Source organism: Pseudonaja textilis, chromosome 15 (assembly GCF_049901715.1).
Source record: "Pseudonaja textilis isolate UNSWEBS1 chromosome 15, rPseTex1.2, whole genome shotgun sequence".
In the NCBI taxonomy this organism is placed as follows: domain Eukaryota; kingdom Metazoa; phylum Chordata; class Lepidosauria; order Squamata; family Elapidae; genus Pseudonaja; species Pseudonaja textilis.
Window position 1 is genome coordinate 6418353 of NC_142004.1, and position 23328 is coordinate 6441680.

At 45.3% G+C, this 23328-nt stretch overlaps 2 protein-coding genes across 2 annotated transcripts; both read left to right on the forward strand.

Annotated features, from left to right (window-relative positions):
* The first annotated feature begins 1192 nt into the window (after positions 1-1192).
* CCDC116 (coiled-coil domain containing 116) lies at positions 1193-7673 on the forward strand. Its single transcript, XM_026716250.2, has 4 exons — positions 1193-1304; positions 2147-2749; positions 3336-4022; positions 6549-7673. The coding sequence occupies exons 1-4, from the start codon at positions 1245-1247 to the stop codon at positions 7389-7391; spliced, it is 2193 nt and encodes a 730-aa protein (XP_026572035.1). The 5' UTR covers positions 1193-1244; the 3' UTR covers positions 7392-7673.
* A 1158-nt stretch (positions 7674-8831) lies between these two features.
* SDF2L1 (stromal cell derived factor 2 like 1) lies at positions 8832-13251 on the forward strand. The gene is made up of 3 exons (XM_026716221.2): positions 8832-9122; positions 10818-11014; positions 12643-13251. The coding sequence occupies exons 1-3, from the start codon at positions 8900-8902 to the stop codon at positions 12919-12921; spliced, it is 699 nt and encodes a 232-aa protein (XP_026572006.1). The 5' UTR covers positions 8832-8899; the 3' UTR covers positions 12922-13251.
* Positions 13252-23328: the final 10077 nt, after the last annotated feature.

A 23328-nucleotide genomic window follows, 5' to 3' on the forward strand; every position in this document is an offset into this window, starting at 1 on the left:
TTCTCCAAAATGGGCAACATTAGTCAAACACTAAACCAGCTTGATGTTTAATGGACTGTCCATCTGCCATCTCCAGATGTGGCCTGATTTGTTGAAATGAAAAAAAATACAGGAAGCCACTTTCATTGGAGGTTTAAGTGTTTATACAGAGCCAGTGGTTGGGGTTTATTAGACCGGGGTTTCTGAGTTAGCATAGTTGTGTGAACACAACCAGTTGTGGTTTAGTCAACCCAACAGTTGTGGTTCATTCAGTTAAACATACTTCAGCTGTTGATATTTGGCGTGGTGTAAACTTTTCAATGTTTTTGTTCATTTTCTAGTTCAATATTTTTCTGACATTCTTTTCATCTTTCGGTATTTTGTTTGGGAGATAATCGGAGGGAGTGGGAGAAGAAAGGAAGGGAATGGGAAAGGAAGGAAGGAGATGGGAAGGAAAAAAGGAAGGGAGGGAGGAAAAAGGGGAAGGAAGGACTAGGTTTCCAAACCACAATTCTGCTTATATTTGATTGATAGTAGGTTATTGCAATAGAAGAGAATGCTGGCAATTTTCCAGTTGATTTATGTTTATTTTCAATCATTTTATTTTTTTTATTAGCTCTATCAATAAGGGAATAAAGGAGAAGAATGAGGAGAGGAGGGAGGGAGGGAGGAAGGAGGGACGGAAGGAAGGAAGGAAGGAAGGAAGGAAGGAAGGAAGGAAGGAAGGAAGGAAGGAAGGAAGGAAGGAAAGGAGACGAGAAATTTTTCTGTTTCTATTTAGGTTTTATTCCTTCATTAGCTCCCATTCTTTGGAGGGCAGAACTATCCCGGGATAGTTGGAACTGATATTTCTCAGGACAGTCTCTCTCTCTCCCAACTTTTGAAATTTTTATTTGTGGAAAAAAAAAACATAACACTATCAATTAATCGGCCAAAGAGTCTGTTTATTGTTTTGACCACCAGTTGTAGCAAATAAAATAATCTACCTGAAAGAATCCAAACATGCACTCAAATGTGCAAAACTCAGAACATGGAAACCTTGTGATGACAGCCGCTCAAAATGTCAGGAGCTTTTGATAAGACCATTTCTCTGTTGTTTTTATTGCAAAGCAAATAACTTTCCTATCAAGAGGCCCCAGGAATTTTCACGTGCTGAAACAGGGCTACCCACCAATAGGTTACACTAAAAAAATTCTCTTTTTTCCATAGGCAGGAAAAGCAGGAAGAAGGTGTGAAGAATTTTAAGGAGCTGTTCTTTCAGCACTATGGAAGGTCGCAGACCTTCTGGCTATCTAGCCGATGATGAGAGCTTCAGAAGGCCTCAGGTGAGGACCAAGGAAGAAGGACCAAGGGATTTTCTTCACATCCCTTCCTAGAAACAGGACTCACCAAACTGGGTGTTTACGGGAGCAGATACGTGCGCAAAACGTAGTCACCAAACTGGTAGTAACACCGGTTGAATCCCACCCCTGGTCCCTTTATTAGCTCCAACTTTGCCCCCAATGTCCTGGTTACCTTCTGGGCTGGAGAAAAACTCTCCCAGGAACAGCCTTGGGCTGCAGAGAATCAAGTCCAAAACGCGGTCAACGAAAACTGTGTAAGTCCAATTAAGGCAAAATGAGGTAATAAGACTGGCAGGGCAGGAACAAGAATTCCAGATGTGAAGGCATGGCAATAACTCAACACAGTTGGGAATATGCCAGGAACACAGATAAGCAAAGTCAACACAAGATAAACTCATGTTTGCTCCCAGAAGTTGCCGCACTCAGCATGCATCTCTTTTAAATTCTCTTCCCAGGTGTGGCTAATGAAGGGAATCAGGGCCCTTTCCTCCCCCGTAAGCCATGCAACCCACATTGCTCCCTTCTCCATTCCTCCCTGCATGCCCTAGGATGAAGATGGGGTGGGCCTGGGTCTTCCTCTGAACTCCCTCTCCCTTGTTCTACCTCTTCCCTGCTCTGCCCAGCTGGACTTTGCCCTTCCCCAGGTTCCTCCACAGCCAACAGAGACACACTCCCACTCTCTGTCAGCTGTTCATCTTCCTCCTCGGATTCAGACTCCGACGGGCATGACAGGGCCACTGTAACTTCAAACAGTCACTAAATGAATGGTCAGAAGTCAAGAACTTCCTGTGCTTGCCTTTGTTTACGTTCTGCCTTCCTTGTAGGACATCAACGCCCACATCAGTCCTAGAAGAGATCCTTGCAACTGGAGGGCCATGCTTCGGCCTCCGTCACGCTGTCAGCACCGAACCCAACCATCAGTCACTTCCACGGGGTCCTTCCACAGCTTCTCCCAGGGAGACCAGGGGAAACGGAAACGCCCCCAAAGCAGCAGCAGCGGCAGCAGCGGCGGCAACGAGAGAACCAGCGACCTGGCCAACGAATTTTCAGAATTTGTGGACTTCTTAGCCGACGAGGATGTCCTGGAGAGCCTTCAGCAGATCGTGGAAGATGCCGTTAAGAAGCTCCGTGATGTGACGTCCCAAAGTGGAGAAACCATCTTTGACTTCCAGGAGGAATCCACCTCCAGCGTGGAGAGCGAGACGTGGTCTTATTCCTACAGCTCGACACATTCCCAGATCAAGTACCAAACCACGACCACCATGTCCACCATGTCCAGCTCAGACGATGACCAGGAAAAGCACTTTATGAGTCCGGAGTCGTCAAAGACAGGGGGCAAAATTTGCCTCCTCGATAAATATGTTTCCAGGCTCCCCAAAGTTGGAAAGCAAATTGCTCAGGAACTATCGGGAGGAATCCATGCTGAGGTACGGTATTTCTAAGTCCTTTGGAAGGATATTTCAGAGGCCCAAAATTTTGAAGTTCAGATCTGCCTGAGGGGAGGGATCCTGCGCCAGAAGAGGAATATTTGCCTCAACTGCTGGTTCTAAAAACACAAGATGAACTCACATTTGTTTCCAGCAGACACTGCATTCAGCATGCATTTAAAAAACTCCCTTCCCAGCTGTGGCTATTGAAGGGAATCAGGGCCTTTTTCTCCCCCATAAGCCATGCAACCCACGTTGCTCCCTTCTCCATTCCTCCCTAGGATAAAGAGGGGGGTAGGCCTGGGTCTTCCTCTGAACTCCCTCTCCCTTGTTCTACCTCTTCCCTGCTCTGCCCGGCCAGACTTTGCCCTTACCGAGGTTCCTCCACAGCCAACGGAGCCACACTCCCACTCCCTGTCAGCTGTTCCTCTTCCTCCTCAGATTCAGACTCCGACAGCAGCATAACAGTCTGTCTCTTTCCTGTTCCTTCCTCCCCTGTACCCAAAAGACATTCCTTTGGTGATTGGAATGAATTTGCTCTCTGCTGATTATTTTTCCTTTCTCGCCCTCCCTTCCTTGCTCATAGGCGTTTTCCGAACAGTCAGGGGAAAGCTACTTCCAGCAGCAGCATCTGCACATCTGGGCTAAGTCGTTTGAACATCCCCGGAGGGAGTTTTTTGCCAAGATCCAGAGAGCCTTCCCTCAAGATTCGCTGTCGTTCGAATCGCTCCACAAGGAAATCACCAGCGTCTTGAAACGGCCGGTTCGACATGGCATCCCCATGCATTACATCTGTCATGAGCACTTGCACGCCTTCCTGGAAGAAACCAAGGTCTTGGCCGGCCTCCAGGACGTCATCAACCAAGCGGTTCTCAAAGTTTTGGAGGCCACCATGACAGGCGGGATCCCGTTCCTCGATTTTTCGGATCAGCACAGGTACTCTACGCCCTGGGACTCTGAGGAAGAAGAGTACACCGTCACGGAAAGTTACGAAAGCGAGGAAGAAACATCCGAGGAATATGAAGAAGGCTTCGATGGGATCTGCAAGAAGAGGGTGGAGAAGAAGAAGCAACCACTCTCGGAGGATGGGAAACCTCTCCCCAAATCCAAACAGAAGCCGACGACCCCGGAGGAGGCCGCTCACAAGCCCAAGTATGTCCCGCCCCCCCTCTCCAAAACCAAGGAAACCAAGACAAAATACATCCCGCCACCCCTCCCGAAATCAAGGAAGAAACAAGAGCAGAGCCAGGCCGAAACAGAGACAACCAAATCGGTAATTTCTGGGGAATAGAATAGAATAGGGTAGGGTAGGGTAGGGTAGGGTAGAATAGCATATTAGAATATATTAGATTAGAATAGAATAATAGAATATTGGAATAGATTAGATTATAACAGAATATAACAGAATATTAGAATAGAATAGAATAGAATAGAATAGAATAGAATAGAATAGAATAGAATAGAATAGAATAGAATAGAAAATGGAATGAGAATGGAATGGAATGGAGTAGAATAGAATAGAATAGTGAATAGAATAGAATAGAATAGAATAGAATAGAATAGAATAGAATAGAATAGAATAGAATAGAATAGAATAGAAAATGGAATGGAATGGAATGGAATGGAATAGAATAGAATAGAATAGTGAATAGAATAGAATAGAATAGAATAGAATAGAATAGAATAGAATAGAATAGAATAGAAAATGGAATGGAATGGAATGGAATGGAATAGAATAGAATAGAATAGAATAGAATAGAATAGAATAGAATAGAATAGAAAATGGAATGGAATGGAATGGAATGGAATGGAATGGAATGGAATAGAATAGAATAGAATAGAATAGAATAGAATAGAATAGAATAGAATAGAATAGAATAGAATAGAATAGAATAGAATAAGGAATAGAATAGAATATTAGATTAGATCAGAATAGAATAGAGTTGGAAGGGACCTTGGAGGTCTTCTAGTCCAACCCCCTGTTTAGGCAGGAAACCCTACACCACTTCAAACAAATGGTTATCCATTTTTTTCTTTAAAACTTCCAGTGTTGGAGCATCCACAACTTCTGGTGGCAAGTTGTTTCACTGATTAATTGTTCTGACTGTCAGGAAATTCCTCCTTAGTTCTAAGTTGTTTCTCTCCTTGATTAATTTCCACCCATTGCTTCTTGTCCTGCCTTCAGGTGCTTTGGAGAATAGCTTGACTCCCTCTTCTTTGAGGCAGCCCCTGAGATATTGGAAGACTGCTATCATGTCTCCCCTAGTCTTTCTTTTCATCAGACTAGACATGCCCAGTTCCAGCAACCGTTCTTCATATGTTTTAGTCTCCAGTCCCCCAATCGTTGCTGCTCTTCTCTGCACTCTTTCTAGAGTCTCAACATCTCTTTTACATCATGGCAACCAAAACTGGACGCCGTATTTCCAAGTGTGGCCTTACCAAAGCAAACCTTCAGTCCCCTAATCATTTCTTCTCTACAGGTTGGGAAACACAAAGACACTAAGTTCAGGGTTCTTCTGGCGTGTTTGAGCCACCCATCCCAGAAAGCTGAGCTGTATGGGCTAGGAATCCTGGGAAATGGGCTCCTCATCCCTTTCGGAGGGGAAAGGGGGTGGAGAAAGCTGGCCTAGAGATCTTCTCCATGTCATTGGTGGTAAACCGTGGTTGAACTTATTCAAAGATCTTCTCGTAGAACGATTATTTTGGTCCATGACCTGGTCACCTCTCCATCTTGATTCCTTCATATGTTTTAGAAGACATGTTTTCCTGTCTACCATCCGTAGGGCAGTACTGCTTAATCTTGGCTACAAAAAGAGCAAAGAAGATGACCAAACCTTTTTTTTTTTCCTTTAGATCTTCAGAGGTTTGCAAAAGATGGAAATATTTATTTCCTTTCTCCCATTTGAGATCCCATGCCAATAATAGAAAGCAGAGGAAATTGGGCTCAGAACAAGTGGGACTTCTATTCACCAGTAGAGTGATGGAGACAAGGTGCCATGCTGTTCCCGAAAAAAAGTTAAATTAGATAAGATACTAGATCGTATTAGCTTAGATCAGGTTAGGTTGTAAATTGGATTGGATTAGAGAGGAGACGGATGGCACTAAATCAGATTAGATAATTCTGGATTAGAGAGCAAATGGATTGGATTGGATTCAACTGGGATGGGTTGGTTCGATTGGTGTCAGGAGCAAAAGATCAGGTCTACACTTGAAGGCCCAAGTGATTTTGTACTGATTTATTGCACTTTTATTATACTGATGTATTTATTTTAAACTAATTTATTGCCACTCGGGTCTATGCACAAGAATCTGCTCAATGGCTTAACTTCAACTAAGGGTCAACGGAATTCAAGAAAGGTTGGAGTTAGCTTGTTTGTGGCTACATAGGGATTCTAGGCTGACGCCACTTTTAACTCCGCCCCCAGGTTTTGCCCTCTTTTATCCTACAACTGGATTGGATTAGATAGCAAATGGATAGATTGATTGGATTAAGCATCTGTAAACATGGCCCATCTTTAATTATCAGCATGGACTATAAAATATATTCTAAAGAAGGCCAAAACAAATAAAATACAATCCCAGTGGCCTTTTAATATTCTGGCATGTTCTTTGTCGTCCCACCAAAGTTTATTTTCATTTCTGTTTTTCTCCCCTCTCCTGTTTGGCACCCCTTTATTCCAGGGGTTCAGACTCTCTCCCCAGGAATCCTAGCCCTGTAGCCTCTGAGCAGGTTTTTATTTTAAGACCTTCTCTTAATCAGTTCTCTAAACGTGGTCCTCCTTTTCTCCCACTTCTTCAGACAAGGCATGCCATCACTCCAAAGGACATCAAACGGGCCCGCCTACAGGGTAAACCTGTTCCGAAGCAGTCCATCATCGACTTCTTGATCGAAAACGCCGCAAAGCTGATCTTATACAAGTACAATTATGAAACTCTCCTTTCCGAGAAGCTGGGTTTTATCTCCGTCCCGGTCACCAAGGTTCTTCTGGAGATCATGTTTGGCTACAAGAAAATTAAGGGCAGCGGGATACGTCTTTCTTCTCAGATTGACTGGACCAAAGTCTACGACGAGCTCTACAAGAAACGGCCACCCAAGCCCAAAGTGCCCAAACAGGAGAAGAAGAAGAAAGGCGAAGAGAAGAAAGAGAAGAAAGGTAGGGAGAAGAAAAAAAACGACGAGAAGAAGAGCTTGTTCACGAAACCGCTAGACACGCCCAAAGGAAAAGTGATCAGTATGAAGTCAGCTGGAGAGCACAGCACCAAAAAGGGCCCATCGGATCAGGGAGAACCAGAGATTTTTGAGATCGTCCCTCCCCAGTTCCCATCCGATGCTGAGCCGGCCTCAGCCGATGAGAATAACGGCACTGAATTGCCAAGCTCGAAGTTGTCTCCTTCCAGTGCAAAGGCCTCGACCATCATGGGGGACAATCCTAAGAAATTGGGAGTTCCCGATTTGGAGAAGACGCCTTCGTCTCTTGGCACACCAAGGCATTCGTTGACCAACCGAAAACCTACCGCAGCTGGTCTCTTACCAGAGGTGGATGCCGCCAGCCAGGGCTCTGAAGTCCAGGGGAGGAAATCTTTGTCGCACAAGACGAGCTACATTGGAGAAGGGAGCAAAACCGTGCTGCCAAAAATCTGAAACTCAAGCCTTCTCGGATTAATAAAGGATATACGTTTGTCTACGGGCCCTTTCAACATCCGATTCCGTGCCTTTCCCACCACTGAATCTAACCGGTATCTCCTCTGCAAAACGACCAGCCTCTTGAACTTTCCACTATTGAGTTTTTGTTTTTGTTTTAAATTCATGAAATGTTGAGTTTTATTCTTCAGAATCCATCCTCTCTTCCATCTCCAGGTCAGAGATGTCTTGAGTTTTTCCTGTTTTGTTTTTTTTTAACATTAAAAAAGAGCCTTTTCCCCCTCTTGGCTTCCCATCTATCCTATACTTTGTTTTTAACCCATTTAACGAAGCTTCCTTAAGAAGGGAATATCTGAACTGGGGGTGGGTGGGGGTCCTTGGTGTGAGCCTCTGAGCTGGGTGGTTTTCTTTGCAGGCGTTTCGGGACCCAACTAGGTAGCGTTATCAATGCTACAAGGGAGTGGGGTTTGCTCTCTTTGTCACTGCATATAAACAGAGTGGGCCACCTCCCAAAAAGGAAAGATTAGCTTCTCAGAGAATAGAAGCATACTGTGCAAAAACTTAAATTTAACCAGATGGTACTCCATGTATTTGGTCTGTTATCTTCCTTCCTTCCTTCCTTCCTTCCTTCACCTTGTTTCTTTTTCTTTCTCCTCTCTTCTCTTCCCCCCTTCTTTCTTTTTTCTTCTTCCTTTCTCTTTCATCCTTCCTTCCCTTCTTTCCTTTTTTCCTTTTCTTTCTTTTTTCTTCTTCCTTCCTTTCCTTTTTCTCCTCTTTCTTCCCTTTTTTCTTCTTCCTTCCTTTCCTTTTTCTCCTCTTTCTTTTTCCCTTCTTTTTTCTTCTTCCTTCCTTTCCTTTTTCTCCTCTTTCTTTTTCCCTTCTTTTTTCTTCTTCCTTCCTTCCTCTCTCTTTTCCCTTCTTTCTCTTCTCTTTCTTTTTTCCCTCTTCTTTCCCTTCCTTTTTTTTCTCTCTTTCACCCAGAGATTAAAGTGGCATGCTAGTTGGCATAATACACCAACAAATAGCTCCCTTTTTAATCTTTCAACGCCCTAAGAACGACTGTTTGTTTCACTAAGCACCATAGCAGAACCAATTTAATCCCCGCAAACAGGAGGCATTTTAATAAGAACCTTTATTATTTAACCAAACAAATTAAAATTCACGTGGACGGAAGGCGGGATTCGAACCAGCCTCTGCTACCAGGCTCGGGTTCAAGTGCGCAGCTGCCACCTCGCGGCCCTACCCACTCTTTCCTCCTCAGCTTTCCCGCCCAACCCCGCCCCTTTCCTGTCCGCCACGCCGCCGCAGCTGATTGGCCGCGTGCCTCGAGCCTATCAGCTCCCCAGCGTCGCGACGCCGGGGGGCGGAACCAGAACACGTGCTCCGTGTTGGCAGCCGCGGATTGGCTGCCGTCGAGCGCCGGCACCGGAAACGGCTCCTGAGGCGAAGTTCGAGCTGCTGCCGCCGCCACGGCCGACCAGCCGGACGAAGCCTCGGAAGGAACGGAGATGCGGCAACCGCGCGGCGGCGCTTCTTCGTCTTCTTCGGCCCGGCCCGGCTCGTTTCTCCTGTCGCTGCCGCTTCTGCTGCTGCCGTTGCTGTTGCTAGCCTGCGGGCCGGGCCGGGCGAAGGAGGCCGAGGCGGGCGCTGTCACTTGCGGCTCGGTGCTGAAGCTGCTCAACACGCGGCACAACGTGCGGCTGCACTCGCACGAGGTCAAGTACGGATCCGGTGAGGAGAAGCGGAGGAGACTACAACTCCCAGAATACCCAGCCTGGGAGGGAGGAGCGGGCGGGGGTGTGGGTGGGTGTGTGTCCGTCTTTCAGGTAGACTGCTCCTGAACCGGGAGGATCTATTCCCTATGAAAAGACGGCCTGAAGTGCTTTATGGAGGGGTGGGAGGAGCGGAGGTTTGACGGTGCCTTATATTCAAAGAGACAGCTCCTGAATGGGGAGGCTCTATCGTGAATGAGGCCCGTCGAGAAAGACGGGCCTAAGTGCTTTCGGGGGGAAGGTAATTCTGCCTTGTATTCAGATAGACAGTTTCTGAACGGGGAGGCTCCATCACGAGTTGAAGCTCCCAGAAAGCCTAAGTCCCCTGATCTGGCTGGGGGTTGATGGTGCCTTGCATTCAGATAGACGGGTCCTGAATGGGGAGGCTCTATCACATCCGGGAACTATCTGGCAAGCTGGGTTTAAGCACACGCACTTCAATGGGTGAAATTGCTTATACTTACTTGAGATAAAAAGCTCTTAATGGGGAAGGTTTATTACAAACGGGGTGTGGGGGCTATCAGGAAAGTCCCCTAGTGCTTGGGGTGGGATGGGGAGGTAGGGTTGATGGTGCCTTGCATTCAGATAGGCAGCTCCTGAATGGGGAGGCTCTCTCACGGATGTGGGCTACCTGGAAAAGTTGCCCTAAGTCCCTGGGGGTAGGTTTCGTACTTCAGATAGACAGCTCTTCAACCAGGAGGGTCTCTCGGTGATGGCAGCTGAAAGGAAAGAAGGGTCTAAACTCCCCCTTGGGTGGGGGAAGCTGTTGACTTGTATTTCAGATAGACAGCTCCTGAATAGGAAGGCGCTACTACAAATGGGTGCTACCTGCAGAGATGGGTTTAATCTCCCCTAGCTAGGCAGGGACCCTTCCCCTGGCATCACCTCTTGAGCTTTTGCCAACCTGTCCATATAGGGTTTACCAAAGAAGGGAAGCTGTGTGTCTTTTCTCCGTGAATAAAATCAGGAAATAAAACCCAGAAGCTGCCGTGGCTGAGTGCTGTGTTTAACGGGGGGGTTAGTGTACAAAACGGGCTTTATATAGGGTTGGAGGGTGTTTGCTTTGCTCTTCAACCTCTGGAAAGCTAATAAACCTCATTATTATTATGCTTCTTATTGCTATACCAAGCTGATCTATTTGTTATGGCTACCAGTTTGTTCCTACTAGTTCCAGGCAGTATTTCTGGATAAAAAGGGAGCGGGGAATCAATGCCCTCTGTTTGTTCTCTAGCTTCGGCTTTGTAGATTGCTTCTGGCTATGAACTTTCAACATCAATTTTGAAGAAACCAGTTTAGTCAGACCAGAGTTTCCTTGAACGGAGTCACCTTTTTTGAAGGATTGGCAGAATATCTAGGGGAAAGTCCCCTGTCTGTCATTCAAAGCTAGAATGGCTTCTGTATTGTTGATGTTCTACATGTAGATTTAGGAGACATTATTGAAGTTTCACAGAGCTGCCAATGTGAAAAGTAAATAATAGAAATCCCGTACAAAGAGATTTCATTTAGCATTCTTCCTTATTTGCTGTTGATGGATCAGGAAAAAGGGAAAATGAATGCAGTGCAACATAATTATTGAGTTTTCTGTCCCTTCTTGGGAGCAAATAACGTCAGCGCAACAATTCACTGACTGAGAGGGTAACTGTTTTGTTGTTAGGTAGTGGTCAGCAGTCTGTGACTGGAGTCGAAGGATCAGATGATGCCAACAGCTATTGGCGCATCAGGGGCAAAAATGACGGATCCTGCCAACGAGGAGTACCAGTAAAATGCGGGCAGACAGTCCGCCTTACTCATGTCAACACTGGGAAGAATCTGCACACCCACCACTTCTCGTCACCGCTCTCCAACAACCAGGTAAAACTGGAGTATTTTCACACTTGATGTAATTTCAGCTGCGTGGATACCTGTAAAGCTAACTGATTCTACTGTTGAAGTTGGAGTTTTAGGAAGGATGCTTACCTGGTTGAAATGTTCGATTGTTCTTTTTTAATTTGTTATCTACCATTTGACACTACATATATATAACAGCAGCCCCCAAGCTTTTGGGCACCAGGGACCGGTTCCGTGGAGAGAGGTTTTTCCACGGATCAGAGGGGGCTTGGTTTCGTGTGCTGCCTGCATCCTACGGACGGGGCTTCGCTTGTTTGTGCAATCCAGTTTGTGCATGCCGTGGCCCGGTGCTTGTCCATGGACTGGAGGTTGGGGACCCCTGATAATACAGTATAACTCTATACAATTTTAATAAGTCTTGCTGTGACTGGATTTTTTTTTTGCATAATAGGGTGCTCTCAATTTTGTGAATTTTTAAATGAGTTTACAACACATTCATGAACTGTTTTTGACAGTTCCAATGTTAAAAGTCCTTAAAGTTTGTTCGAGGTATTCTGTTCATTTCTTACTATGCAAAAAATACATATCCAACATGATTAGTACTCAGATATATTTACACAAATGGCAAGCTATCTCTAATTCTATTTAAAGGACTACTTTGTAGAAGTAGAATATAATGCCTTTTTTTTTTCTACAGTACAATTTGACCGTTTTTGTCAGGCCCAAAGATCCAGGCCCACACATGCAAAGTTCAAGCTACTTTATTATGTTCTGCCTATAATATAGAAATCTCCCCAGTTTGGCAACCTTCTCTAGGAAACTCTACCTCTGTAATTAGCATTCTACTTGACATCGGTGTGAGTGGTTTGTTAATGGTGTCCTACACTGTGTACATTGCAGTTTAGACTATTAAAGTGTTTCATACCTATTTCGAACTGATATAACAATCTGATTAGTTCTACTAGCAGGTTCAACTTACTGAAACTGCTACAGGGCTGAGGGAAAGTACTTTTATCTAAAGCAGCCTTTTTATTTGCTCCCAGTTTCTGTTTGTTTTTTGCAGACATTAGCTACAAACCTTTGATGCCTTAAAAAGGGATAAAGTTGCTCTAGAAAATATTGACTCAAGTCACCGTGCACTAAAGCAGAGCAAGTGTGTGCACTCATGATTTTAAACCATTTGCAGTTCATGCTTCAGCAAGTCACAGTACACATGTAATTTGAATCAGATCATTATTTCAAAGCTAATTGGTCCCAATTTATCATTTCGTACCTGGGTTGCCGCCTTTCAGTTTTACAAGCTAAAAACCAGTTCACAAACCACAGCAACTGTGTTTATGCTGCAGGCTAAACCAGCACAATTCAGGGCTTCCTAACTTTAGATCTGTGGGCTTCAATTCCTAGAATTCCCCAAGCACCTTGCTGTCTGGGGAATTCTGGGAGTTGAAGTCTTACAGATCTTAAAGCTGGCAAGATTAAGGAGACAGCTTTGTCCATCCGGGATCTTAAGCCGTCATGTGGCGGCTTGGTCTTGTTTGCACTCTGTGGCTTACGGTGCAGCTTATAGTGTCTACCCAGCTTAAATCACACACCACAAAGATGCATCTTCACGACCATTTTTTTTTCTCCCACCCCATTTCTGCCTTTGACAGGAAGTGAGTGCCTTTGGCGATGACGGCGAAGGGGACGATTTAGATGTGTGGACAGTCCAGTGCAGTGGCACCTACTGGGAACGAGACGACGCCGTGCGCTTCAAGCACATGGGAACTGATGTGTTCCTTTCAGTGACGGGGGAACAATACGGGCACCCCATCCGGGGTCAGCGGGAAGTTCACGGGATGCATTCCGCTAATCACCACAACTACTGGAAAGCCATGGAGGGGGTTTTCATCAAGCCCAACTCGGACTCCACGAAGCACGATGAACTCTGAATATGTCCTGATAAGCGTTTCCTCTCCCCTCCCCCCCTCCCGTAAATCCCCCTCCCTCAAAGCTCAGCATCTTAAAAGGTCATAGAGACACCTTTGGGAGGGCAGCGTCTCATGCTTCACTTCGAAGGATCTAAATCCGACTGGTTCCTCTTCCTTTTCCCTAGCCATTTCTTCTTCCTGTTCCACTCATTTGCAGCCCGCTGCCCCCTTTTTTCCCCTGAAGGAAGGAAAAATGATTTGCTGTCTATATTCTTAATTCCGGGGTGCAATAAAACCTAACTTTTGTAATTCTTTCTCATTAAATACTCCCGAAATATGTTCCCATCGACAGTCATGGATGCTGCGTTCCTGATTGTCCGTAAAAAGCTTGCTAGGTCAGCCAGTTGCTCTGCCCTTTTTGAAAAGCCCATGGCAGGAGAAGACGGATAGAAACATATATATTAAAAAGTGAATTCTTTAGATCACCCCCAACTTTCTGCTGCTCTCATCCCTCTAATACTTCACACAACCTTTAGTTGGATTCATTTGTCTTATCTTCAATTTCCGTGGGAAATTGACAACCTGCTGGTGTTTTCCCCCCCTGCTGATAAGAAACAGTTGCTTAAAGAAAAGGAACAAAGTTTTCCGCAACGTGCTTTAAGGAACTCCAGAGAACAAGCCATGGAAGGACAAGTGAAATTGCTATAAAACGTTAGGAGGGTGGGATGTCGCACCTTCTTTTGTGTTACTCCATTCCATCCTGGTGTGTGTAAAGATTCAGACTAGGGCAGTGAGAACTAGCAGTTCAAGGCTGCAGAAAACCGTTCAAAATCTACTCTTACCTTCCAGGAACTTCTAGCGAATCGCTACTTACCTGTGAACTCAGAACATTGGGAAGAAGAAACTTTTTTTTTTTAAAAAGAGTTTTAATTCTGAAGTCTCTGATTTATTTGCTCTGCAATTAGCATCCAGCTGAGAAGTTTCTCCCAAATCTAACCAAGTGGTAAATAAAGGATTAAGGGTCCATAAATTTGAGCTTCACTGCCCAGCCTAGGTGTGATGCTTCACGTTGTCTCCCCCGCCTTCATTTGTCGTGCTTTTTTTTTTTTTCATTCCAGTTGTCGGTGGACATTCTGTCATCATCAACATTGCTCTGAATTTTCTTTCTAAGATTTTCCACCCCCTCTTAAGGACTTCTGTTCATCTTCAAATCCCTTCTCGAATCTTCTCATGTCCCTTCCTTGTAAGGGGATGATGCATTTGAGGGGAGACGTAAAGACTGCATAAAGTAAAAGTTCATTAGATTATTCCCAAGTATAAACATTCAAGGGCTTATGATTTCTCCTTTCTGATCATGTCCCTTTGGCAGAAATTACTCCAGCAGTGAAATCACCTCTGAGGCCTTAGATGGGAGCACGTCCCACGCCTGGAGCTATTTAATGAAAGTCGCAGTGTCTTACTGGTGTCTGACTCACCAAGTTCGCATATTTGTGGTAAAACTCCCCTGGCAAACAAGTAAATTTGCCAGAAAATCAATCCACCTTATAAAATGTGTGGTTGATCCTTGTCATTTGTTTCCAGTGTGAATTTTGAGGGCCACGGTGATAGAACCATTTGTTTAGTGACCGAAGTTGCAATGGGAAAATTGACTTATGACCATTTTTCACACTTAACAACCACTGCAGCATCCTCATGGCTGTGCGATCAAAACTCGGATCCCTGGCAACTGGTTCCTATTTAATGACCGTCTCACCGTCCTGGAGGCCACGTGATCACCTTTTGCGGCCTGACGAGCAAAGTCAATGGAGAAGCTAATCGGGGGGTTGGACTAGAAGACCTCCAAGGTCCCTTCCAACCCTGTTAATTCTAATCACTTGATTCACTTATCAACTGCAGTGAATCACTGAACAGTGGTGGCAAAATAGGTCGTAGAACGGGGCAAAATTCACTTAACAGCTGCTCTGGTTAGCGCTGGAAATTTTAGGCTAAAGGACTACCTGTGTGTGACTTTCACCAAGCTGTATAGGCCCTTGGGCTGGATTATTTGGAAAAAAGCTCCGGAATTTGATGGTGCTTTTGAGAAAATACTTGGGAACCAGCCACAAAAAGATAAGCTTAACTTTTATTTAGACGTGCCTTGTTTGATGCTTAAACTTGTATCGGTGCAGCGACCTAACAGTGAAGCCAAATGAATTTATTTTCATTTATTTATTCAATTGAATCCGCAATCCACCACCCTGTCCAAAGTGACCCTGGGCAGCTTACACTGTAATCAAAACACGGACGCTATTAGAAACAGAAGAACAATTAAAATGACAAAGGGTTAAATCTTTAAAACAAAAACCAATCATCAGAGGAGAAGTGGTACTTTAATATATATATTTAAAAAAAAAAACAGAATCTAAAGATGAAAAACCTCGAAACCATCTATTACTCAGCTCCTAAACCTTCCTGCTAGCATGACTTATTAATCAAAGAATTCACACACACACACCCGTTTTTTCATCCCAAGGGAGGGAGGGGAGAAGAAAAATCAAATTGGACAAGTGGTGGGGGGGGGAGACTGGAAGATATTGCAGGTGCAGAAGAGCTGATCCGGGGTGAATTTTTTTTTGTTGTTTCAAAAGTTCACACGGAGGGTTTAACAGGCATTTTTGCCTGCCCAGCTGAGGCCCACAAGAGCTTTGCGTTCCACCATTCCAGCTTCTTCTCATTTCTGGTATCAGGGAAGACATGAGCAGGGGTTCAGACTAGAAGACCCCCAAGGTCCCTTCCAACTCTTGTCATTCTATGTCAGAAGTTTCCGGAGACCCCGTCTTGAGGATGGATTCATATTCTAAAGTTGCAACCTAGAACTAAGGAGAAATTTCCCGACAAATAAAACAATTGTACAGTGGACCAGGCTGTCTTCAGAAGTTGTGGCTGCTCCATCGCAGGAGGCTTTTAAAAAGGGAACAGACGTCCACTTGTCTGGAATGGTATAGGGTTTCCTGCCTAAGCAAGGGGTTGGACTAGAAGACCTCCAAGGTCCCTTCCAGCTCTATTCTGATTGATTGATTGCAAACACCACCAGGAGATCTGTGAACGTTTCCCCTGCCTCCGGGGCACCCATCTAAGAGAGACCTAGAATGGACCTGCTAAAGGCAGCCCTCCAGTTACAACCACAATTGAGCCCAAAATTTCCATCGCTATACAAAGCAGTTTTATGATCCTCTTTTGCCAACAGTTGTTAAGCGAATTACTGCAGCTGTTAGAGGAGTCATGCAGTCATTAAGTGAGTCTGAGTCCTCCCCCACCCCACCCCCCACATCGACTTTTGCTTGCTGGGAAGGTTACAAGTGGTGATCACATGACCCCGGTACAGTGCAACCGTCACAAGTACACGCCAGTTGCCAAGTGCCTGGATTTTGACCATGTGACCGTGGGGATACGGCAGCAGTCATAAGTGTGAAAACCGATTCTAAGTCACTTTTTCCAGTGCCGTTGTAACTTTGAACAGTAAACGAATGGCTGTAAATTGAAGACGACATGTATAAGGGGAAGAGAAGGGAGGAGGAAGAAGAACAGGGAAGGAAGGAAGGAGAAGGAGGAAATATTTGTTTATTTTAAGAATGAATACAAGGCATGAAATCTATTTAAGAAATGCTGCCATGCCCACCATGCTATCTTCTGTTGTGCAAATGCAAACCAGGAAAATCCCACGTCTCTACAACCGAAATAATCCCAGCCGCTATAACAGGATTGACTTCTAGAAGTTTTTTATAACCACAGAAATTAGCCGAATTCACTTTCATTTTTCCCCTCTAGCAGCCATAGCCAGATGTCCCATCTGTTTTGCAGAAGGCACAAGCTCCAAAAATCCTGACTTAAGCCCCCCGCCCCCCTGCTGTTTTTTATCTGGGTGCAAATATGCTAATTTAATCCTCTTAATCCATGTCGCTAATTTAAGTCTCGCTGATTTCCATGGATCTGTGCAAAGGATAACAACATCTGGATCCAGGCTCAGCGGTGTTTTTTTTATTTTTATCCCCCCCCTCTGGATACACAATCATCTACTTTAAAAGACATTATTACGTACACAAAGAAGAAGAAAAACAGAAATATGAACTGGTTTTTCTTTTAATCTTGCCTTTTACTCTAAATTTGTTAGGTCTTGTTACAGTCTTGCATTTTATACCCTGATGCAGCCTTGCAACTAATCAATAGTGTATCATAATTATGATACAAAGCAAAAGGACAATTACAGATTTATCTGTATACTTCAAATATAAATTTCTCGGGGGTTTTTTAAAAAAAGTTTTTAGAACCTCAATCCGTTTTAGCAAACATGGAGCAAAATAATAAACTATAAAACACATCGTCCCAATTTTCTTTTGAGTATACAATCAAAACAAACTTAGTATCATTCCTCCATCTTAAATGCACCCTGTGACATCTCCTTTCCAATATTTAAATTCTGCACCTGTTTGGTCATGCAGCCTGTGACTTGTTCAAACTCTGAGCCATAGAGGACTTAGTAAATTCAACGCAGCAAATGTATTTATTTTTTAAATCCCGCCTTTATTATTTGTATAAATAACTCCAGGCTGGAAATGCCACGGCTTAGCGCAGGGGTCTGCAAAATTGGCAACGGTTTAAAACTTGTGCACTTCAAATCCCAGAAATTCTGGGAATTGAAGTCCGCAGATCCTAAAGTTGCCAAGACCTTTGGTTTAGTGCAACCCGAAATAACCCCAAAGTATTCCCAGAGCATTCCTGTAATGAAGGATTGTGCGTGGTTGTGCAAATACACAATCCTAGCCATTGTTTGCACCCTCCCTAACCTTACCAAGGTTTGCTAACACTCAGTGTGGCATCCCCCAACGTAACCCAGGCTGTTAACCCCAAACCTGGGGTCTCCCAGTCTTAGCAAGAGTGACCTGGGAACCAAACACAACCAGAGGCGTAACTGCAAGACTGGAACGGCGCCTCTTTTATTCCTATCTCTATCACCTTATGAAGCAATGCTTAGATGTAATAAAGTTACCATTCCAGGTGTCTTGCCTGCGTGTAACAGAGACTGAGGGGACACAGTGGCTCAGTGGCTAACACTGAGCTTGTCGATCAGAAGAGTCGGCAGTTCGGAGGTTCGAATCCCTAGCGCTGCGTCACGGAGTGAACTCCCGTTCCTTATCCCAGCTTCTGCCAACCTAACAGTTCGAAAGCATGTAAAAAATGCAGGTAGGAAAGTTAGGGGCAACTTTGATGGGAAGGTAACAGCATTCCGCATGCCTTCGGCGTTTAGTCATGCTGGCCACATGACCATGGAGACGTCTTCGGACAGCGCTGGCTCTTCGGCTTTGTAACGGAGATCAGCACTGACCCCGTAGAGCCAGAAACGACTAGCACATATGTGCGAGGTGAATCTTTACCTTTACTTAAGAGAGACTGAAGTGGAAAGAAGCCTGGACAAATTTGAAGGAGGAGTCTTTAAACAGGGGACTATGAGTTCTAATCCCACCGTAGGTGTGAAAGCCAGCTGGGTGATTTTGGGTCAGTCACCAGGAGATGGTGAGTTCTAGTTCCATTATAGGCATGAAAGACAGGCAAAGATGGCTGGGTGATTTTGGGCCAATCATTAGATGATCCTTATATCTAGTTCTACCCCAGGTATTAAACCAGCTGGGTGATTTTGAAAGGTGGCTGGGTAAGTGTAGAAACTCTTGAGTTCTAATCCCACTTTAGCCATGAAAGCCAGCTGGGTGACTTTGAGCCAATCCCTCTCAGCTCACCCCACCTCACAGGATGGTGGTGGTTGTTAGAAATACACAAGGAAGGTGTGCTGTATATGTTCATCACCCTTGGGTTATTTGTAAAAATAATAAAGGCAGGATACAAATAAATAAAGCTCCACAATCTTGACAGAACTGAGGTCCGTTGGTTCAGATTTCCAACCTTGATGTGCTCTAACTTTGAGGTCAGGAAATGGCTCCCAAGTCCACAAGAGCATCCATATGGACCCGTCAATAGCCCACAAACACGGTTCCTTGAAAGAGTTTGCCAAACTGCAGGAAGGAGAACAGTCTTCTTGGGAGTCAATAATTCAGCTCTGCAACTGTTCCCGATACGGGCCAGCTGAGCTCTCATTCACGGAATTGCCTGTGTGTAGCTGATTCTCTGCAGCCCTGCAACTTGGCCACTCATCCTTCCGAAACCTGCTTGCTGCTTCTTCTGCCTGGCTTGGATCTCTGGACCAGACCGAATGGACCTGCTACACCCTGGCCTGTAAGTAGCCTGAACTTTCTTTTCAATGTTGGTTTAACGAGCGTATTTGCTATTACTCTATGCCGTTACAGGAAGTGCTTGACGTATGGACACAGTTGACCTGCCAATTTCAATCACTGAGCTCTACAATAAGAAATAAGTTTTTCTTGCCACGGTTGTTGAGTGAATCTGGCTTCCCCCGTTGATTTCTTGTGTGTAGTTAATATTTACTGATTTGCTGCGTTTCAGAATCAATTACTCAAAAGCAACTCCAGGGCCACCAGTGAGGGAGGGGCCTTCTGCAGCTGGTATTGGGAAGGCACTGAAATAAGTGACTTATGGCCATTTTTCACACTTCACCGTTGCACCCTCCCCATAGTCACATGAGCAAAATTCGGACACTTGGCAAACGGATCATTTATAATGCTTGCAGTGTTCCAGCGTGACACACAATTGCCATTTGTGACTTTCCCAGCCCGCTTCCAAACAAGCCAGATCAATGGGGAATCTGGATTCGCTTAACAGCCAGGTGTTTCACTTAACAACTGCAGTGATTTGCTTCATGGCAAAATAAAGTTGTAAAATTGTGCCTGAGTCCCAATCGTCTTGCTTAGCAATGAAAATTCCAGATTTGATTGTGGTTGCAAGTCATGGACCTCCTTGTACTGCTCTCCTTGAGGGTTAACGGAAGGCTGGGGGGGGGGAGGCGGGGGGGTGCAACTCAAATTGTGCACTGTGCAATTGTGCAAAAGTGCAAGATGCTTTCTGAGCATGCTGTAGAAATTGGGCTGCTTTGTTAACGAAATGATTGTGTTTAAGGACCTGCTCCTTGGTGTTAGGCAGGCGCTGCCTTTGGAGTCTACATGGAAGTGCAACCCAGTTGGTTTGACTTCAACTTATCTTTCTGTTGGTTTCCCTTTGTTCTGGGGAAGATGGGACATTTGAGACGGTCTTCTTCACTGTCTCAGGCATGTTCATCACTGTCCGGGCTTATGAAGGGACAGAGAAATAGCAATAGCCCTTAGACTTATATACCGCTTCATAGTGCTTTACAGCCCTCTCTAAGCAGTTTACAGAGTCAGCCTGTTGCCTCCAACAATCTGGATCCTCATTTTACCCACCTCGGAAGATTGCAAGGCTGAGTCAACCTTGAGCTGGTCAGGATCGAACCCCTGGCAATGGGCAGAATTAGCCTGCAATACGGCATTCTAACCGTTATGCCCCATGGATTCTTGGATGGAAAAAAGGAATAGCACTAGCACTTAGAGAGGGTTGTGAATCGGTATATAATTCTTTAAGTGGCTTAGCAAATTTGCCCCCAACTATCCTGGGTCCTCATTTTACTGACTTCGGAAGGATGGAAGGCAGCTTTGAGCCAGTCAGGCTCAAACTGCTGGTGTGCAGGCAGAATTAGCTTGCAATACTGCATTCTAAACCCTGTGCCACCGCAGCTCATGGGCACTTGAGTACTACTACCTGGCAGCTCCTTTATGAAGAAGCGGTTGTGACATGGCTGGAAGCGAGAAATACCTCCTTTGTCTAGCGTGCTGGTGAACATATTAATGGACGTGGATTTGTACACTTTTCCTAAACAAATATTCCCCTATGATGGCCCACCCAAGGTCTCATGTCTCTCAGCAGAAGGGGCATTGTGGAGACCCTTAATCTGCTTTCTTTGTTGACCCCTAAGATGTCTCTTCCCGGGAGCAGTATTATCCGAGTCTGCTCCTCACCGTTCTGGATCGGCTGTGTGTTTCAGCTGAGGTTCTTGAATTGCTGGATCTGGAGTGAGAATTTACGTCCAGTCATCTGGACTCTGGTTGCATCCAAATTATAGTAGACAAGTACAGCCATCGATGAAGTCTACGTTGAAAGCAGTAGCTTTACTCCCCACCCTCTCAATAATGGCGACACAGCAGTGGCGGGATTCAAAAATTTTTCCTACTGGTTCTGTGGGCATGGCTTGGTGGGCGTGACATGGGAAGGATATACTGCAAAACCCCCATTCTCTCCCCACCTCGCTAACCTGCTTTCCAGCTCCGTTCTCCTGTGCAGGGCAACCAAAGGAGACCCAGCCGATCAGCTGGGACTCGGGAGGCAGAGAAGAGATGGGGTTGGTGGGGCCAGTCAGATGTGGCATTTGCCAGCTCTCCGAACTACTCAAAATTTCCGCTACCGGTTCTCCAGAACTGGTCAGAACCGGCTGAAAACCCCCTCTACCACACAGGTCTCGAGAGAGTAAGGGGGAACTAGTTCTCTTACTATCAAACATGTCCAAGACAGGCTAGAGACCCCTGTTGCTTTGATTGTCTAGAATTGCACACACCTTTACAGCTTAGATACTCTTAACTAGACAGGATTTTGGGCAAGGCCTGCCACCTGACTGAGTTCTATATACTTCCGTACACCAGCGTTCCTCCGCTCCTCGCTATGCTTGTTGACGTCCTCAGTTGGCTTGGATGATCCAAGGTGCTGAGCCAGAGTGTAGCACCGTGTTGTGGTCCGTGCTGTCATACTCTGTGCACGATACGCTAACTTTACAATCCCTGGCAAAGTGTGATGTGGGTGAGCAGCACCTGAAGCAGATGTGATTCTCTTTCAAGGAAGATCTTGTGATCTTCTAGAAGGTTCTGCATTTCAGGAGAGGATGCATTTCCCTGCGTAGAGGGCACACTGCTTACGGGGGCAAGTGGTTTTATGCCCTGGCACCCAGCAGCCTGTGTTGTTTGGGGCAGGGAGGTGTGGTGTGTGGCAGTATGAAGGTACAATGGGGATAGTTCATAATCTTCGCTTGCTCTTAAGACAAAGTCTACAAGTGGGAAGGGCCGCTTGAGTTTCGTCTTACGTTCAAACCCGTACATAACCCATTTCTGTTGTAAGTCATGAGGAACCTTCAAAACTATGGGTTTAATCCCCCTGGCAGTGTTCAAGAGAGGCCTGGCAGGACACTCCTTGCTTTGGCAGTTTGTAGTCCTCGCAACAAATCACTTCTGTTGAATTTATGTTTACCGACAAAAGAAATAAAAGGCGACTACTGGTATAGGTCTATTTCAAGCTATTGAGCTCTCGTCAGCTAGCCATACCCTTCTGGGATTCGAACCTGGGCATGGCTCTGGGTTATGGCATAACCCATGTTATGGCTAGCTGCTGAGAGCTAAATCGCTTGAAATAGACCTATACCAGTAGTCTCCCTTTATTTCTTTTGCCGGTAAACATAAATTCAACACCCAAAAATAGTTTGGCATGGAAGCAACTGCCCGCAAAGGCTCCTGAATTGCGGGCTGAAAGGTGGAAGCAGTGTGCTCTGTCCCATAATTGGGTAGACCAGGTTGCCTTGATAAAAAATACTTAACAAATCACTTAATTCTCTAAGTTTGTGGTACCCCCTGCTGGTTATTTTAGGAAAATCCTCAAGACTCTTAAACCGGGGGGAGGGTGGGGGGTACTCTCAATTGCCTTTGCTGAGCTACAACCCTCCTCTAATCCATCCCAGATTTTCTTAAAACTGGTTTCTGGACCTTTTATGTTAATATTCCTGATCCTCCTGGTGTGCTCAGCGGAGTCTTTCCAAAGATTCAACCACTCAAAAAGTACAGCTATAGACCGGGTGAAACCAGGCTTAATAGAAGTAACTGGGAGAGGGATCTTGGAGTCTTAGTGGGCAACCAGCTAAATATCAATATCAATCAGAACAGAGCTGGAAGGGACCTTGGAGGTCTTCTAGTCCAACCCCCTGATTAGGCAGGAAACCCTATACCATTCCAGACTAGCGGCTGTGAGCCAAGCAGTGTGTGGCGGCAGACAAAAAAGCCAATGCAGTCCCAAATTGCATTAACAGAGGGATACAATCAAGATCACATGGGGTACTAATATCACTCTATCAAGCCTTGGAATACTGCATCCAGTTTTGGTTACCACACTATAAAAAAGAGGTTGAGACTAGAAAGTGTGCAGAGAAGAGCAACCAGGATGATTAGGGGACTGGAGGCTAGCACATACGAAGAACGGTTGCAGGAACTGGGCCTGGCTAGTCTAATGAAGAGAAGGACCAGGGGAGACAGGATAGCAGTCACCAATATCTGAGGGGCTGCCACAGGGAGGAGGAAGGGATCGTGCTATTTTCCAAGGCATCTGAAAGCCAGACAAGGAATAATGGATGGAAACTGACCAAGGAGAGATTCTGGC

What these genes read in the sequence shown, in the direction of transcription:
- SDF2L1 (XM_026716221.2), top strand. Translation starts at nt 8,900, where the DNA reads ATGCGGCAACCGCGCGGCGGCGCTTCTTCGTCTTCTTCGGCCCGGCCC. An exon ending in CGAGGTCAAGTACGGATCCG is followed by an intron (nt 9,123 to 10,817) that starts GTGAGGAGAAGC and finishes TTTTGTTGTTAG; the next exon opens with GTAGTGGTCAGCAGTCTGTG. An exon ending in CACCGCTCTCCAACAACCAG is followed by an intron (nt 11,015 to 12,642) that starts GTAAAACTGGAG and finishes TGCCTTTGACAG; the next exon opens with GAAGTGAGTGCCTTTGGCGA.
- CCDC116 (XM_026716250.2), top strand. Translation starts at nt 1,245, where the DNA reads ATGGAAGGTCGCAGACCTTCTGGCTATCTAGCCGATGATGAGAGCTTC. An exon ending in AGAGCTTCAGAAGGCCTCAG is followed by an intron (nt 1,305 to 2,146) that starts GTGAGGACCAAG and finishes CCTTCCTTGTAG; the next exon opens with GACATCAACGCCCACATCAG. An exon ending in AAACAGAGACAACCAAATCG is followed by an intron (nt 4,023 to 6,548) that starts GTAATTTCTGGG and finishes CCACTTCTTCAG; the next exon opens with ACAAGGCATGCCATCACTCC.